General features: G+C 30.0%; 1 protein-coding gene across 4 annotated transcripts in view; it reads right to left on the reverse strand.

The window, feature by feature from the left end:
- Window positions 1–17,936, reverse strand: part of stj (voltage-dependent calcium channel subunit straightjacket) — a 230,930-nt gene that overhangs the window by 184,135 nt on the left and 28,859 nt on the right. For all 4 annotated transcript variants that reach the window (XM_075360777.1, XM_075360775.1, XM_075360776.1 and 1 more), the window contains exons 9-11: window positions 8,186–8,322; window positions 5,033–5,164; window positions 2,266–2,352 (exon numbers count right to left, since the gene is read on the reverse strand). In XM_075360777.1, coding sequence (XP_075216892.1) covers window positions 2,266–2,352; window positions 5,033–5,164; window positions 8,186–8,322 — 356 coding nt within the window. The remainder of the gene's footprint in view (window positions 1–2,265; window positions 2,353–5,032; window positions 5,165–8,185; window positions 8,323–17,936) is intronic.

The following is a 17,936-nucleotide window of genomic DNA, read 5'->3' on the forward strand; positions in this document are numbered from 1 at the left end:
ATCACTCTTAAATTTTATAATTAGGAATGATGACAGTCAGAATTAACATCCCAAAATAACTTCTAATAAACATTACCATTTAAAATTTAAATTAATTTTTTCTGTACACAAATCTATTCATTCTAAATGTAGAGAGTAATGGAACAACATAAGCTTGCATTTTACCAATAGAAACAATCCAGAACTCTCTATCTACTAAACATAATTACACAAAAATGTCCTAATACGTGTTAATAACATTTCTAATACCAAAATTCATAAAACTCTGAAACACAATTTTATATGGATGATTTGACATCAGAAATAACATTTAAGTATATTAAACCATTGCCTAAGAAGAAATTCACATCAGCATCAATAATCATCAGAATTTAGACTAGTACACAAGATTTAATAAAATGGTACAGAAAATTTACTAACTAGATCTGCATTAGGTAACACCACTCATCTGGAAACAATTAACAAACCTACATACACTGTTGTTTTGTGTTAGGAACACAAAACGATAGGAAAAGATTACATATACTATTAGCAACTCGCCTGTTGTGGTACCCACACATTTTCAAAAAAAAAGATATCAAAAAGGTAATTGATTTGACAAGAAATAATAAACTCCTTATTTTTCTATTCACATCCATATAAAAATAAAGGTAATATGACTGTTATTCTGAAACATTAAGTCTGACAGAACTCTTACTTTTTACTCTTCACTAACTTAGATTGATAACTGAACACAGGATATCTGTAAAGCCCCTGGACTCATCCATACAAAAATTATAAATGGTATATTAATGTAGCCTAACGGAAAATAAAACTAGACTTATGACCAACCTAATGCAAAAACACTGCCCACTATTTTGCCAATTACAAAAAATTTTGACAACACATGTTTCTGTATTCTGATTGCATATTTCTTGTAGAAATGTCTAGCACATCTTAAGTGATGTTCTAAGTGAGATGTCCTATCTTACAAGATTATCTTGTTTCATACTGTCCTTCAAATATCCCCATGAAAAAAAATTGGATATGAATAATTCTGATAAGCAAGTTTGCCACAGATCTAGAAATTTTGCGCTCCTAGAAGAAAGTCTGTTCCATTTCCATTGTCTCATTGAGGGATTATCTCACTATTAAACTCATGGTCCCAACTAGCTGGAAGATTGAAGTTTTTGCACTTCTGAAGCTGATAAAGCTTTTAATTTTAATTAATTTGTGAACAGGTATTTTTCTTGGACTAAACAATCAAAAGCAATAATGCAAATAATTATAGTTTGTATCTTCCTGAAGTTCTATAGTTTCTGATGGCGGTCAACTGTTTCTAGATTTATGGTTTATGCTTCTTGTAGTACAGAACCATACCTCAGTAAACTGTAGACAACTGTTCTTTTATCTGGTATAAGCAACCTCAGAAATGACCTCAATACAAGATCCACAGGATTTACAATCCAAGTACATTTCAAAAGATGTAAACTCTCTAACTACTAAGAAGGTCCTGTGCTCAGTAAAACTTCACCGATTAATAATATACAATCCAGTGTCTGTGCCTCTTTGGTTGAATAGGTCCCTCCCCATTCCATGTATACTGTCCAAGGTCGCATGAAATTCTCACAACTTGTGTAATGAAAACATTTGTTAGTGCATACTTGTGGTATATGTAAAGTATGGAGGATGTAACAGAATGAACTATGCAAGAAGAAACATTCAAATGCTTGTAATCACTAGTCAGAAGTTAAGATTACAAAAACTTCAAAATTAAAAATAACTAACATGTTTTCAAGAAAATACTTCTGTATTAAAATTTAAGCAAACTAGCTTGAAAATTTAAAAAATTAAGTTTTTGTACTATCAAAAAAAATACAGTAAAATAATATATAAAACTTACAGTTATCAAAATTTTATTAGAATATTTACAAGCTTAATAAAAAGTTTTTGAAGATCATTACTCAAACGTTTACCTTAACACTACCTAAAACAACTAAGCCTACAACACCTGGTAACATCATTTAACTCTCATTAACATGTTGTAAATCCAAAAGAGTTAAAAGAAATTAAGCAGCAGAGTATTTCCTTTTAGCTAATCAATAAAAATCCTTGTCACATATTGTATACCTGAATGAATAACTCCCAGACATGAAATGGGACCACTTTTGAAAAAGTAATGGATTTATATGACTGAACAACTCTACTAGATAATTATTTTAGTCCTGCACAATAAAGATTCTTAGTATAAACAAATACTTTCATGCAAGTAAAAACTTTACTTACTGCTTTATCTCGACGATCATAAACAGGAATTGAAACAGAAGTCATTAGCCTGTATTTGTGAATCTCTGATGGGGCATGTTCTTTAACCTAAAAAAAATTTCAGTTGAAAAATGATTACTTAATCAAATAATTGAATTACACACGTTTTTCAAAAATCAATAATTTTCTTGTGCATGTAATAAAAATTTGTAATTCATTATACATTCTAGTTAATTATTTGCTTTCAAAACAATAGTATATCAGCTTTATTAGGATTTCATCTTCTGTTTTATTATTTTTTATATTATCACAATAAACAGAATTCCAATTCAGGAAATTTTTCTCTCAGAGTACTGGCATTCAAGTTTTAAAATATGTTCTTACTACAATTATTAGCTTTTTTTAAATTATAAATTTAACACAAAACATGTTTTCCAAAATATCTTTTCAGACATACAATACAATTTTAAAAAGTGGTATTGCAACTGTAAAGGCAATTCATATGGAAGTATTAATGTAACAGTTTAAACCTGACTATATCATACTGATATTAACAATTATTATTAAACAATGATATTATTTGCAATTATTAGGACCTCTCTTTAAACAATAAACATTACTGATTTACTCACTTTTGAAATTTTAATAATAAAACATTTTGTACATTGAAATAGTCAACAATCGAAGCCAATGAGAAACATTGGCATTAAATAACATTTTAATTTTGTATGAAATTAATGAATCATCATTTATTTTGAAATCAATGATTTTCATAGACTTCTCAAGTAGAATACATAGACTTATTCAAGTAAATGGCAATTCTTTCTTTAACAGTGACTTGCTAGATTAATTAACAAAGAAAATATTCATCAATCAGCATTTTTAAATGGAGTTAAAATTTTTAACAAAACTTTAAAGGCTTACTTTCTAAACATATAACTTAAGAATTGTTGAAAACTATTATGCAACTCCTTTATCAGCAGCAACCTGTTTAGTATATGATTAAATAATACATTACATCTATATTGTGCTTCTTCATGTATGGTTCTGTCAAACTCAATGTTTTCAATCTCACATTATTCAAGTGTTTAGGGATTGTGACTTTTATACCCTTTGAGTAAAATTTGCATGTTACAGTTAATATCTTCATAAATGTAATTAGTATTATGAGAAATTTTGCAGAAATTGATTCTGATAAATTTACATGTGCCAATTGTATTTGTGGCTGAATTTGTATCAAACTTCCCAAATATATATTAATTTATACAGATCACAGTTTAATTTTTCTACTTTAGGGTTGGTGTATTTTCTGGAGTAACTTGGTTAATTTATGATATAATCATGTGTACTCAGTTGGTGGTTTTGAAAGAAATACAATGATTTTGAAAGGAATACTTCTCTACTAGAATGGTTGAAAATTTCAAATGATTATTGGGGTTGATTTGTTAATGGTAGACATGTTTTAAGTTTATCCTGTATCTTAAGAAACATATCATCAATATATGAGTTTGGGTGTGTAACCATTAATGTGTGCTAGATATTTTATTGTGTTGAATACTTGTGTTGAACACAGCTGATGTGGGAATACACGTCTAAAACATGCTATCATGTTTATTATAAACACACTATCATGTCCTGTGCATGAAAGAGCTGTAAATTAATTATCAGAAAGGGAAAATAGTATTATAAACAACTGTAACACTTGTGGCATGTTATCTGTATTTATCAAAAGTGAGCTTGTAGTCTATAGGATAAAAATTATGTCTACAAAGTTGAATAGTTTCTTGTTTAATATTATAGAGTGAACTACTAATTGAAATGTAATCTATTGATAATAATATGAGTAACATACAAAATCTTGTGTTGCTTTTGCATAGAGGTATGATGTCTTCAATGTTATAATGCCAGCATAACAGTACTTTGTATGTTTTTATTTGGTAGCGTAAATGAATATTCCAATCTTTATAAAAATATATCAGTAAGAAGGCTAGATATGGGTAAATCAATTAGGAAGAGTTGATTGAGATTAGTCCCTATAATTATTAATTAAAAAGTTTTGATTTGTTATTGCTTATTTTAAGATATGATTTTAGTAACATGCTCTATTAGTGCAAATTGTTTTTTTGGTATTCGTATTTACATAAGTTTCTTATAGACATGTTAATATAGAAATTGTTTATCAAAGAATGTAGTGTATATAGTACGGCTACATTCACTATTTTGTTATGGGCTATATAAATAAATAAAAAACACATGAGTGTGTCCATATTTTGAAATAGTTTAATCATAGGAACTGCTGTGCATTTAATAATGGGTCTAATAGGAGGGTTTTGCACGTGAATTTTGATTTCTGCATTCAAATGCTAGATGTAGTTGTTTGAAGTGGCATTTGATCGTGTAACTGCAAAGTGTAATGTTTTTATATTTTTAATGATAATATTGTAACATTCCAATACTATTTTTTTATTTCATTATAAGATCAGATTTTATTTTTATATTTTCTATTTGTCCAGTAATTTTGTTGTAGTTTATAATTAAACAGCATAACTGTAAAATTAAACAAACACCTAATTCCAATATACTAAGTTAACTGACAAAGTTTAAACATACCAAAAGATACTTAAATATTAAAAATTAATAAATAAAAAACATGTCAGGAATTTATTATTTATTTACTTCCTTTCAAAATTATACCATAAAATAAGTAACTGGAATATTAAGAATCTGTATGCATTCATATTAAAAGTAATTTATTTTCAAATATATAGATTTTATAGACTTCACAAACCTTTTTATGTACCACTACATATCTTTTGTCAAGGTCGTGTTCCCGATCTTTATTTTGTTTATATAACAATGACCTCTCACGCTGTATCATTCGCTCATTTTGTTCCCAAAGCCAATCAGTCATTCTTGGATCCTTAAATAACAATAAATTAGAATAATTTTAGAATAAAAAATATAGCAAATTGAAAAACTTATATTTTTGTAGCTAAGATAAAATTATCATCTTTTTTGTGAACATAAATTTCAGCACAGAAAGTTTAAAAATATTTACAGGAATGATATATGAAATTTTATAGGTGATTCAAAATTTGGGAAATTAATGTAAGCTAAAAAATTCCTGTAAGTTTATATCCAGAGATGCTTCATTTTTCAGTATAGCTAGTTAAATATTTTGCTTTGATTTCTGCTCCAAGAATAAAATTAACCCAAAATCTTGAAACTCAAATTAAGGAACAAATTTTTTGGTTTAATATATTTTTGGCCTGAAAAATTAAAAAGACAGATTCAAAAACTGTAGCTCTAATAGTTCCCAAGAAAATCCTTGTTGTGTCTCTTTCATATTTGCCATTTTAGATGGTAGATCATAAATGTAAAATATGTTCAGTTACCATTTACATGACAATGAACAATATACTACAATTATTATTATTATAGAAGTTAAAACAACAGAAAACGCTGCTATTTGATTGCTATCTTGTCTCCTAAATTATTAGTAAATAACTATGTATGAAAAGGCACCAATTAAATAATTTATATTTATTATTTACTATTTAAATTTATATTTACATAAAGACAAGCACATCAGGTTAAGCAAAAATATTGATACAACTAATATTTTCTTCTTACTGCCTAATTTATGTAATGTTATGTGGAACAAAACATTTGTACAGTTTTGACACATTATATCCTTCATAATATCATACCTTGACAAAAAAGATTCTTTTAACATAAGAGGAAATTTTTTTTCTTTCTGTATCATACATGTTCTATTATTACAAGAAAAATTAACATTTAATGTTTTCAGTAATTACCGGAGACTAGGGAAATATTCTGCTTAAGATAGAATCTCCTGAATCTAACATTTTCTACAAAACTACCGTTTATTGATATGTTTTACTGTATTTTGAATGGATATAAATATTTTTTAAATAAATACATTAAATGTGTATGTATCTTAAATACATGATATTATACATGTACATTTAATAATGAACATAAAATGTATATACATATATATATATATATATATATTAAATGTAAAAGTGTATGAAAAAATTTACTTTCAAAAAGTTACGAAATATTAAATGCAGCTTTTATGAACAGAACTTTTCATTAGTTTTCAAACAGTCAATACAGCACAGAAAATTCAAATTGGTTTTGAGAAATATTAAACAAAAAAATATAAATAGGAAAAGTTGATAAAATTCTGTAAAATTTCAATAAAAGTTTAGAATTTTACAATGAACTTTCCTATAAAAAATTAGGATTTTTTTCTTTAGAAACAAGCAATAATTCAAATCCATTTATTAATTATATTCCAACAAAACAAACACTAATATAGTAACATAATACAAGTTTCCAAGCTACTACATGTAACTTCCTGAAATAGTAATGTGGTTATAGAACCAACAGTAATACAACAAAATTATTCTGATGACGCAGGTCAATGGGGAAGATGGAGTACATAATAAGAGTCTTATATAAAAGTCACATACAAAATATAAATCAGCATATGCTGACTCATATTTTCTATAAGGTTACATCTTACACCCAATATGAGTCAACAAAACATTTTTGTAGCTTTTATGTAATTTTATTTATATTAATTGTGTAAGTAAATAAATGTTAACATATATCCTATATTTAGTTACATTTTAATTTTTATTTGTACTGAAAATGTAAATTAACTCGAGGTATAAAATTGCACAGTGAATCTCGCCTAAGTGAATTTATGAGGAAGAATCATGTAGTTCTAAAGAAATTGCTGAAAAAAAGGTAATGGAGAAAACAGTATGGGGTTTTCCGTCAGAATAATGAATAATGTAAATAAAGAAAAAAAATTGGATTCTTCAACAGTTTATTTCAAACTCCTAAAGAAAAAAATCAGAGAAAAACCAATAACATTACTGAACAACTATGAAAAGTGGATTGTAAGATGTACTGTTAATGACTGATAGAACTGAAAAATGTCTCCTCACCTTAAAAATCAATCTGTGAAAAAAATTAAAGTATAAACTATACAGTAAGTATGCATAGTTTAAGAAAAATATTGAAAACCTTATAGTTCTCATAGAAGAAAGCACAAAATAATTAGAAATTATTAAATGAAATCTATAACATAAGAGCCAAATAATTGCAATACCTAAGAGCAATTAAACAGTATAGGAATCAATTATCTATTAAGATGAATTTTACATTTTCTCTTCACGAAATCCAGTAGTTTTTTATTTATGCAAGGATCTGGCATTAAAACAAGCAGTGTGTCAGGTAACAAATCTGTTAGAAATATTTGGAATTTATACATTTTTTTTAAGATGCACACTGACTATTACGAGGTCTGTTCAAAAAATTACAAATCTCGCAATTAACACTTGATGTTGCACAACACAGATGTTGCACAGATGTTGCAACACAGATGTTGCACTCAAATAACAATCACAAAAACTAAATGAGATATCAACAATCCAAGAAATGTGGTTCCAGAGGAGGTTATGCGGAACACAATGCTGTCAACTGCATGTCATTAAATATCTCCATTGGCATGTAATTAAAAAGGTTTGGTTATTTTTTTTAACAGACCTCGTATACATTTTTTAAAAACACAGGTGTGAAACAATAGAAAATTCACATTAATTCTAATAATGTGCAGAAACCATAGAACCAAAAAAAGGGAATGACTTAACAAACATTTAGTGATAATGCTTAACTATCATTTAAAAATGATAGTAAATCAGATTTCAATTTTAAACTTCAGTGTATTCTACCTGCTTTCTGAAAATGTTGCTAAGTAACTGCTAAAATTAATGATATAAACCAAACATGAAACTTTTACAAACGAGCAATTTCACCCATATAATAATTATAAGGGATTTCATTATACAATAATTTCAAATGATCTTCTGCAGTATCAAAAAAATAAATGATAAAAACATACTGTAATATCAGCATATACTGGAGTCCATATAATAGGATGTTCATCTCTCTGAAGTACCATTGGACGAGCCATAACCGGTACATATTGCAATACTTGTTCTTGAACTTCAGCAGTGGTACTAAGATGAACATAATATCCTATAAAATATAAACATTTTTTTAATAACCACAATCCTATGTATAACAAAGTCATCTACATCTACGGTGGCCTAACTCCCATCACTATTCTGTTTGGAATATTAATAATATAATATCTATAATTTCTTTCCAAACAACCTTTTTGATAACATTTTCAGTTTTGAATCTTTATTTCTCTCTGGTCATTTATAGTAACAACTCTTTTCTGACAAATGATGCTTAGTAACTTTTAAATGCTCCGTTCAGTTTCCTTTATTAAAAAAACCAAAATTAAAATTAAAATTTTAATTTAATTACAAAAATTATGTAGCTATCTCTGATAAATTTGTCTGAAATTAATTCAATAAAAACATTGTCACAAAGAATTACGACAATTGGAATAGACTTCTAAAAATATGCTGATTACACCAAAGCAAAAAGAAAGAATAATAAGTATATCAAAGATATAAGTGCAAAGTGTTGCATGGAAAAAAAAAAGGAATAAAAGTGGTAGTTTATATGCTCTACACTACTATTGCTCTAAATTCATAAACTTAAGAAAAGGAACAAATTTTTAACATAAAGTAAAAGGTCAATAAAAGTCAGCACTTGGGAAACTTTTTTCAATAAATTTAGCTTTCTCTTCCAACTACTTTATTGCGTGAAAACTTGTCAGTTAGAATAACAGAAATGGGACTACTTTAAAAAAAATTGCGTTTTTCTAATTAAATAATTTTATAAATTTCCTATAATTAAGCATTATACTGAACGATTAAACATAAATTCATACTCTGTTATACAACAGAGACAAATTTACAATTTTTACTGCAACTATCTTCAAGATTGTTATGTATAAATCTATTAGAATCATAGAAAAACTGCACATTAATATTAATTACTTTTGGTAATCTTGAAAATTTAAACCAGAACTAAACTAATAACTAAAGTCCTTAATTTTATTGTAACATTTTTATTGATTTTACAAAAGTATCTTTTATTATAGTTAGAAAATGTTTTCAAACTGAATTATTCAAATCATGTTTCTAATTTAGAAATCAGAGGCCATTATGCAATGTATATTTTCAAAGAAGTATAAAATAATATCAAAGAAAAAATATAAGCAAACGTAAATCTTACACACTACAGCAATCATGGAATGCATGATTGATTTAAAGAAGAATAAAATATTTTCAAATTATAAGATTAAGCTGCTCCAACATCGAACAAGGGACTGATCAAAAAACAACTCCTAAGGGAGTTGAGTGAAAGCAATAAGTAAAAAATAATCTAAATGCATTAGAATTATTTTATATCTGCAAAAAGAATAGAACAGCACCTGAATGATGACATAAGAAAGACATCGGTAGGTTAGAAAGCATAAAATAATTTATTGTTATGAGGCATACTCATAAAATAACAGTCATTTGGTCATTAAAAAAAATTAACTCGTGAGAAAAGGTTTTTACTTACAATTTTAGTTTACTATATATCTACTTCACTTTTACACATAATCGCCATTCAGTTCTAAGCACTTTTTGTAACGCTGCACCTGTTTCTTTAACCCCTCTGCATAGAAGTTTGCCAACTGGGAATTGAACCAGTTGACAATGGCAGTCTTCCTCGTCGTTTTCAAACCATTATGCACCAAACCATTTTTTCAAATGCAAGAAGAGGAAGTAGTCGCTAGGTGCAAGGTTGGAACTATATGGAGGGTGGTCAAAAAGTTCCCAATGAAAATCTTGAATCTTCTTCTTGGTTAAGGCAGCAGTGTGAGGACGTGCGTTGTTGTGAAGGAGGATTACGCCAGACGACAGTTTCCTGCATTGTTGATTTTGGATTGTACGTCTCAGTTTGGTGAGCATTTCGCAGTATACGTCAGCTGTAATTGTTGATCCATGTTCCATGAAATCAATCAAAATGATGCCCTTTTCATCCCAAAAATCGGTGGCCAACATTTTTTGACTCGAATACAGATTTTGCTTAAACTCTTTCGGTTTTGGGGAACTTGAATGGCACCACTGCACTGACTCTTGTTTTGATTCTGTATAGGTGTAGGATATCCACGTCTCGTCGCTTGTAACATAGTGGGAAAACAAATCAACTCCATCTTGTCAATAGTGGTCCAAAAACACTTGTTCACTGCACATTCTTTCCTCTTTGTGTTGGTCGGTGAGCATTTTCAGTACCCACCGTGCACACAATTTGTGATATCCAAGCTTTTCTGTGACAATTGCGCACAGACAGAGGTGCATCCAACATGCGAAAATCCATCAGCCAGAGCACTATTTGTCAATCACCGATCATATCAGTTTTCAATTCACTTGTTCAATGATTTCATCGGACTTAATACTGGGCCTACCACTTCGCTCTTCATCATGCCATATGTCCAGGCATTTTTAAAGACTCGACACCATTGTCTAATCTTTCCTTCACTCATTACTGTAAGTTCATACACTAGACACAACTTCCGATCAATTTCTCAGCAGCTGAAGATCCTTTTGCACACAAAAATCAAACCACAGCCTGCACTTCACAACTGGCGGGAGAAACAATTGTTAGTCATTGCGATCTGCATTCACCAGCAGGCAAACGACTACTAAATCAAAACAACTGCAGTGGCTTCGTAAATAGTCAATAGATGACCCTGCATGCATGAAACAATGTTCAGACCATCTAATATTCAAATATAAGCTGATGGCCCTTACTTTATAAATATGCCTCATATTTATAATGTATGTATGTATTATATTTATAATACATACTTTACATAGAACATCTCATAAAGCAGTAAATGACTGATAAGCCAAAGGTATTTTAGAAAACAATTTTCCTGAAATTTTCCATACCAAAAGAAGTTACAAAAAATATATCATAAATGTTAGATATTTTCCATAAAAACCAAGTAGTGATCTTGTAAAAAAAAAATAACCGACTCTTGCATGACACTTTGCAAAGTGTCTTCAAGTAAACCAAATTCATTACGAAAATTGTCCTTAGATATTGTTATAACAAAACCTTCTGTGAAGAGTTAAAAAAACTCAAAAATCAGATTCCACTATTCTCATGTCCTTAGGCTTCTTCAAGATGATCCAGATAAAAGAATACATGTTTGTTCTTAAGCCATTAGCTTCATGTATATGTTTTTAGTAGTCTACCTTTTATCATAATAATATGGAAAGTAACTCTAATTATTGTTATAACTCTATACTCTAATGTAATGGAATAGAAAAGCTTAAAATTAAAATGGCTTACAGTCTGAGTTGTAACTGATGATATTTTGTCTATGATGAATCTAAACCATGTCAGTTATTAGATATTAAGATGTGTCACATCACATATAATAAGACATGTTAATCCACATTTTATTATTCCAAAAATAAATTTTCTAAAGTACTGCGGTCATTAATCAAACAGTAAATATGTTATTAAATAATGAATTGCCTGTTCATTGGATCGAATGATGTAGTGTACTTTTAGATTAGCTACCAAAATTGTTTAACTGTTGACAGTTAATCTTTTTGACATACTTTTATTAGGTTATGGGAAATATGTGTGCTCCCACAATCTATAAATACCGATGAGGATTTATAGAGGGTCATTGAAGAAAGACATTCTTCAAATCCTGGACTTTTACCTTGCATCATTACACATTATTTGTGAAATATTGCTGTCAATATTCAGAAGCGGATAGGCTTCATTAATAAATATGGTAGGATTAATAATATGGTAGGATGATTAATCATCCTACCATATTATTTTTTTTACAATAATGGGAAAATTTAAGTGTAAACATTATTAACGTTAGTTATTACACTGATGATAGTAGTTATTTTAGTACCGATAAACTATTAAAAACTGGAATTTTATTTAGAAAATATTTTTATTTTGAATGTTTGCAATAAAAAAAAAGGACCAAATATTTCTAGAGACCTGGTTTCGTATTCATGCAAACTTTCAATCAAATTGATCACTAAATAAAACACTTATAGCAAACAAAGACATAAACCTCTTTATGGGCCACAGTGTACCATAACATATAAAGGCTGATAACTTAACCCTTTGAGTGCCATGGTGATGATTTATCGTCACCAGAAAAATATGCAAAAAATTCCACAGTGACAATTCACCATCAACACCTTTCTATTCCAAAAGTGCCAGGCGACTATCCATCGTCACCGTATAGTTTCGTAAATAAAAACCAGTTTGCACCAAACTTAATTTAAAAGTAATCACATATTTTAAAACTATGTTTTATTTGAAACAAAATACATTTGGAAGTATAATAATTTATATAAAAATAAAATAATGGCAATGAAAAAGTAAAAGAGCTTATACCATCTGACAGAATAGTGTTGATGCATAAATCTAGAGCGCAGTTCATTCTGTTTATGTTCTTTGTTGTTTTTAACGTCTTCTTGAGGTTATGATTTATAAGTTAGTTTTTGTTAATGGATTATTTTTATAAGTTAACTGTGTTTGTTTTAAATATTTATGAAATACGCTTTGATTTTGAATATGGATGTCAATAAATTAACGTTAAGTGAAACCGACAGGAAACTGCTTAGTGATTTATCTGACATTGGTAGTGATGATAGCGACAATCATACTGATTATTCCATGTGCAATTTATTTGTTGATGACTCTAATGATGACCCAACATACACACCAGAAGAGGAAATACAAGATAGGCCTTTGTGAACCGTAATTACCATATAGGCCTAGATGATGATGATATGTTAGGTCAATCTGACCCATTAACTAGAACTACGGTGAGATTCCCTATGCCCACAATTTATATTGATAGGCACGTACTTAGTGACAGCTCTTTGCAATCAGATGATGATGATGATGCCAATATAATCTGCAGGTTCATTAATGTGGGAGAAACCAATTTTATCCATAGCTTTTCATACAATGACACCTGGTCCCAAACATAACCCTCCTGTAAATGCCTGTCCTACCGATTATTTTAATTTGTTTTTTACACAGGCTCTACTGAATATTTTTATCAATGAAACAAATAGGTATGCCAATCAAATAATTGCTGGCAGACACAATATTTCTTCTCACAGTCTCTTGAACAGATGGTTTTCTGTGGTTCTCTGAACTAAGGGTATTCATTGCTATCATTGTAACATGAGTCTGATAAAAAAATCTACAATAGCATCTTACTGGACAGTAAATAATTCACAGTCTACACCATGGCTTTGAAAAACACTCACCCACAATAGGTTTCAAGTTATATTACATTTTTCACATTGTAAACAACAGCAAGCTTCCAGAACCTAATGAAATCTATTACGATCCTTTATAAAAATTTCAACCCATTATAGACCATTAATGAAATGTTTCTGCGCTACTGTGTGGCCACAAAAAACTTTCTGTTGATAAATCATGAATTGGAACCAAGGGCCAAACTCAATTAATGCAATATCTTCCCAACAAGCACCACTACCATTCAGGAACAAAGTTGTGGTTCTATGTAATGCCACTCCAATTATTGCTTGAGCATGCTGTTATAAGGGAAAATATTCTCAGGAAAATAGGATGAAATAAAACAATCTGGGCTTTCCAACTATGTTGTAAAGAAACATCTTTCATTATGAAAATTATACTACTTGAAAACGGGATATCATATATTTACTAACAATTTTTTTTACCAGTCTTCCTTTAATTAAATATTTTTATCAAAATGAAACATTCCAAACTGACACAATTTGAAAAAATAAAAAAGGGCTTCCTGATATGGTAAAAGGTCAATTAAATGTTGAGCAAAAAATTTACTCCAAACAAGATAAAATTATAGCATTAGCCTATTATTACAACATCGAAGGGACGCCCTTGGTTAACAGCGTTGTGGTAGGTTTTAGAGTGAGGGTGGACTGTATGTGCTCATAAGTGATGAATGAAGATACCTTGTTGATTACTGAAGGAATGTTTAATTGTACGCCATCTTGGCAGTTTAAAATAATTTTGTAACATAACACTTGTAACTTATAACTTAACATTAAAGATAGCAAACATAAACTAAATAAAACTTAGAGTAATGTTCATCCGAACAAGAATTAATAGTGTCCATACAGACGCGACCGCCATGGGTCAGGTATGAGTGCAGACTGGTTAGAAGACGCTACGTACAATGCTCGAAGGAGCAGCTTGTGACATAGGGTGGCGTGACGGTCTGGCGACCATAGTTTGCCGTGGGAACCCTAGCCACCGCTAGGTTTCAGTACCCTACAGCAAGAGGGGGTGAAAACATAACACACCACCCACCAAATTATAATTATAATTTTTATAAAAATTACAATGAAATGACGTTAAAAGAAAAAAAAATCATTGATTGGATTTAGAATGATTCATATCATCCCAATCAACTAAATTTGGAATAATAATCAATTTATTAATGGCTCTTTTTATGGTGGTGTTATTTGTTTTTATGTCTACTAATCTAGTGAGTTCATTCTTGCCTGGATGCACTTGAACTATTACTCCTAATCTCCACATGAGTGGAGGTTATTTTCTTTAATTATAACCAGATTACCAACATAAATGTTGGTATTTGAAACCTTGCACTTACTTCTCTGTTGTTGAGAATGTAAGTAGTCGTTAGACCATGTCTCCCAAAAATCTCTTAGTAATTTTTGTGGAAGCTGCCACCTAGCGAGCTTATTTACATTAATGCCTGAGAAATCAGGGTCAGGTAAGGAAGTTAATGGAGCGAAGGTTAAAAAATGACCAGGAGTAAGTGGAGCAGGATCAGACGTATGCCGCCCACCATGACGGATAGGTATTTTTAACTTGGAATAGATTTCTTCTAGTGACAGATCTGACAATATGCGATTATTTTTATTTTTCAAATTGTGGATGAATCGACAACAATATGAAAATATGTTTAGTGTTCATATGAACGAAGAAAATGGTTTTGAAAGTTCTATAGCTTCTGTAGCTTGAAGAACAGCTGAAAACGCACATTTTGCTAGACTTCTCTTCCTTGAGAGAATCTGGCGGAATCATAGAAATAACAGATTGATAGGACGGCCAGGTGTTCTCCTCTTCCTTCAAAAAAGACGGACCATTCCATCAGAGTTGTGACGAGGTTAATGCATCCGGCATGCAACCACGTGACAGGATGTCTGCAGGGTTATCCCTTGAAGGAATGTGCTTCCATAAGCATTCCTTAGTTAGCTCTTGAATTTCGCAAACTCTATTTGCGACGAATACCTTCCATCAATTATGAAGCGATGACAACCAGTAAAGTACGACTTGAGAATCCGACCAAAGGTGGGTTGAATGAAACCTTATACCTAAAATACATTTAACTTTATTGAATAGACGAGATAATAAAAGTCGCATTCACCTCTAACCTAGGAATAGATCTCCTTGACAGGCGCAACTCTAAATTTTGAACACAATAAGTGGGTTTCAATGTGTTCATTGCTATCAACACATCTGATGAAAAGACATGCACCACATGTGCTGCTACTTGCATCACAAATCCATGTAATTGATGACTCTGACTAAAACTAATTTTAACTAATCTAGGAATTTAAAAATTACTTGAAGATTTGAGTTGAGAGTAAAGAAAATTCCATTTTCTGCTAACAGAGCGGGAAGAACTTCATCCCAGTGAAGGTTGGCGCACTGTATAATTGTTTCAACTGATCAATATTGCCACAACTAGTGAGCAGATCATCAACATAAAAATCTTGCTTAATTACTTGGCAAGCTTGAGGAAAAGAGGCTTCATTTTGATTGGAAATTTCAATCAAACATCTTGTTGCTAGAAAAGTTGAAGGTGCTAAACCATAAGTAACTGTCTGTAAGTTATATGGAATGACTGATGAGTTGTCATCATACCAGAGAATTCTTTGTAATGAAAAATCTCGAGGATTAATGCGAATTTGTACGTTTTAGGAATGTCTCTTGATAGCACGTAGCTGTGAGTTCTAAAACGAATTATAATTGAAAATAAATCTTGTTGTACTACTGGACCTGTAGCAAGAATTGAATTGAGTGATTGGCCATTTGACGTTTTTTCACTGTCATCAAATACTACTCTTGTTTTGCTAGTGGTGGAAGATTCACGAAATACTGCATGATGAGGCAAATAAAAGGTTTCAGATGGAACCTTAGACTGAAATGAATCTACAGGTTGCATGTGATCCAATTCTTGATATTCCTTCATGAAATAGAAGTAATCTTCCTTGAGTTTAGGATTTTTCTTAAATCTACGCTGTAATAAATTGAAACAATGTTTGGCATTTCCATAAGAATCTCCTAAAGTACAATTTTCCTTACGAGGAAGAGACATAACAAATCTGCCTCATTGATCACAAAAGGTATTTTCAACAAAATGTTTTTCGCAGAAAGATCTCCCTTTGGTTAGTAAACGATCTTCTATCTCTTAAGATCTCCAAAATGATTCTAATTGAGAGGAAAGCTGTTCATTACTAACAAGAAGTGATAGTGAATTAGAATTGTTTTTCCGCTTACTAGGTTTAGTAGGGATTTGACCAGAAACTATGAAACCAATAATGAGTTTCTTGAAGTATGGTATGATTGGAATTATGAGTTAATTGAACAGGCTTAAGTAGAGAAAGATTAAGTTGAGCTCCTAGAAGAATGTCAATTTGTCCAGGAATATTAAAATGAGGATCGGCGAGAAAGAATTGAGAAGGAATTTCCTTGTCAGTTACATTTACAAAATGATTGGGTAACAACCCTGTAATGGATGGCATTACATGACATTTCAAATTAAAATTAAAATCTTCATATCTAGAATTAATATTTAAATCAATACTTAGCTTAGATTTAGTAACAACATTGCTAATACCTGTGATCAGCGTGAGAACAGGTTGGGTTTGAAGCCCAAGTATGGCAGCAAACCTTTCAGTACAAAATAAAATCATCGAAGCGGAATCAAGTAAGACTCCAGTTTGGATGAAATTACCTTTTTTATTCTTAACGTTAACTATTGCTGTTGCAAGTAAAACAGACTTTTTCTGATTTTAAAGTACAATATGAACTATTAGCTAAAAGAGCTTGATTCGGTTTAGATTTATTTCCTGTGTCTTGCAACATCTTATCTAAATGAATTAGTATATGATGCTTCCGTAAACATTTTTTATATTTATGATTGCTTGAGCAATCTTTCACAATATGCTGTTTACTTAAACAATTAAGACATAATTTTTCTTGAAACACAAAGTTTTTTCTTTTATTAGCATTATAACTTAAAAACTTATCACATCGATACAACGGATGGTTGCTAGTTTTACATAATGTGCACATAGAATTATTAGAATTATTTACATGAAATACATTTTTACTAGAACTAAGTTTTGAATAATCATATTTTTTGCCGCTAAATCCTACATTAGACGGCTGTGGTTTTTGATTACTTTGAATCGTGTCTGTGGATTCAATTAATTTACGTTTAGATTCTAAGAAAGACATACCGTATTACAATAAATTCTAAACAGTCAATATTTAGATTTTTCAATGCATTAATGTTTGAATTAACTTGGTCAATGAACTTATATAAATTTTCAGAATTTTACCTTTTTAATGATTTTAAATTAATAATTTCTAAAGCTTGTTTAGCTGCTATTAGCCTTTTGTTACCATAATGAGCT

This window comes from Lycorma delicatula, chromosome 3 (assembly GCF_047948215.1).
Source record: "Lycorma delicatula isolate Av1 chromosome 3, ASM4794821v1, whole genome shotgun sequence".
In the NCBI taxonomy this organism is placed as follows: domain Eukaryota; kingdom Metazoa; phylum Arthropoda; class Insecta; order Hemiptera; family Fulgoridae; genus Lycorma; species Lycorma delicatula.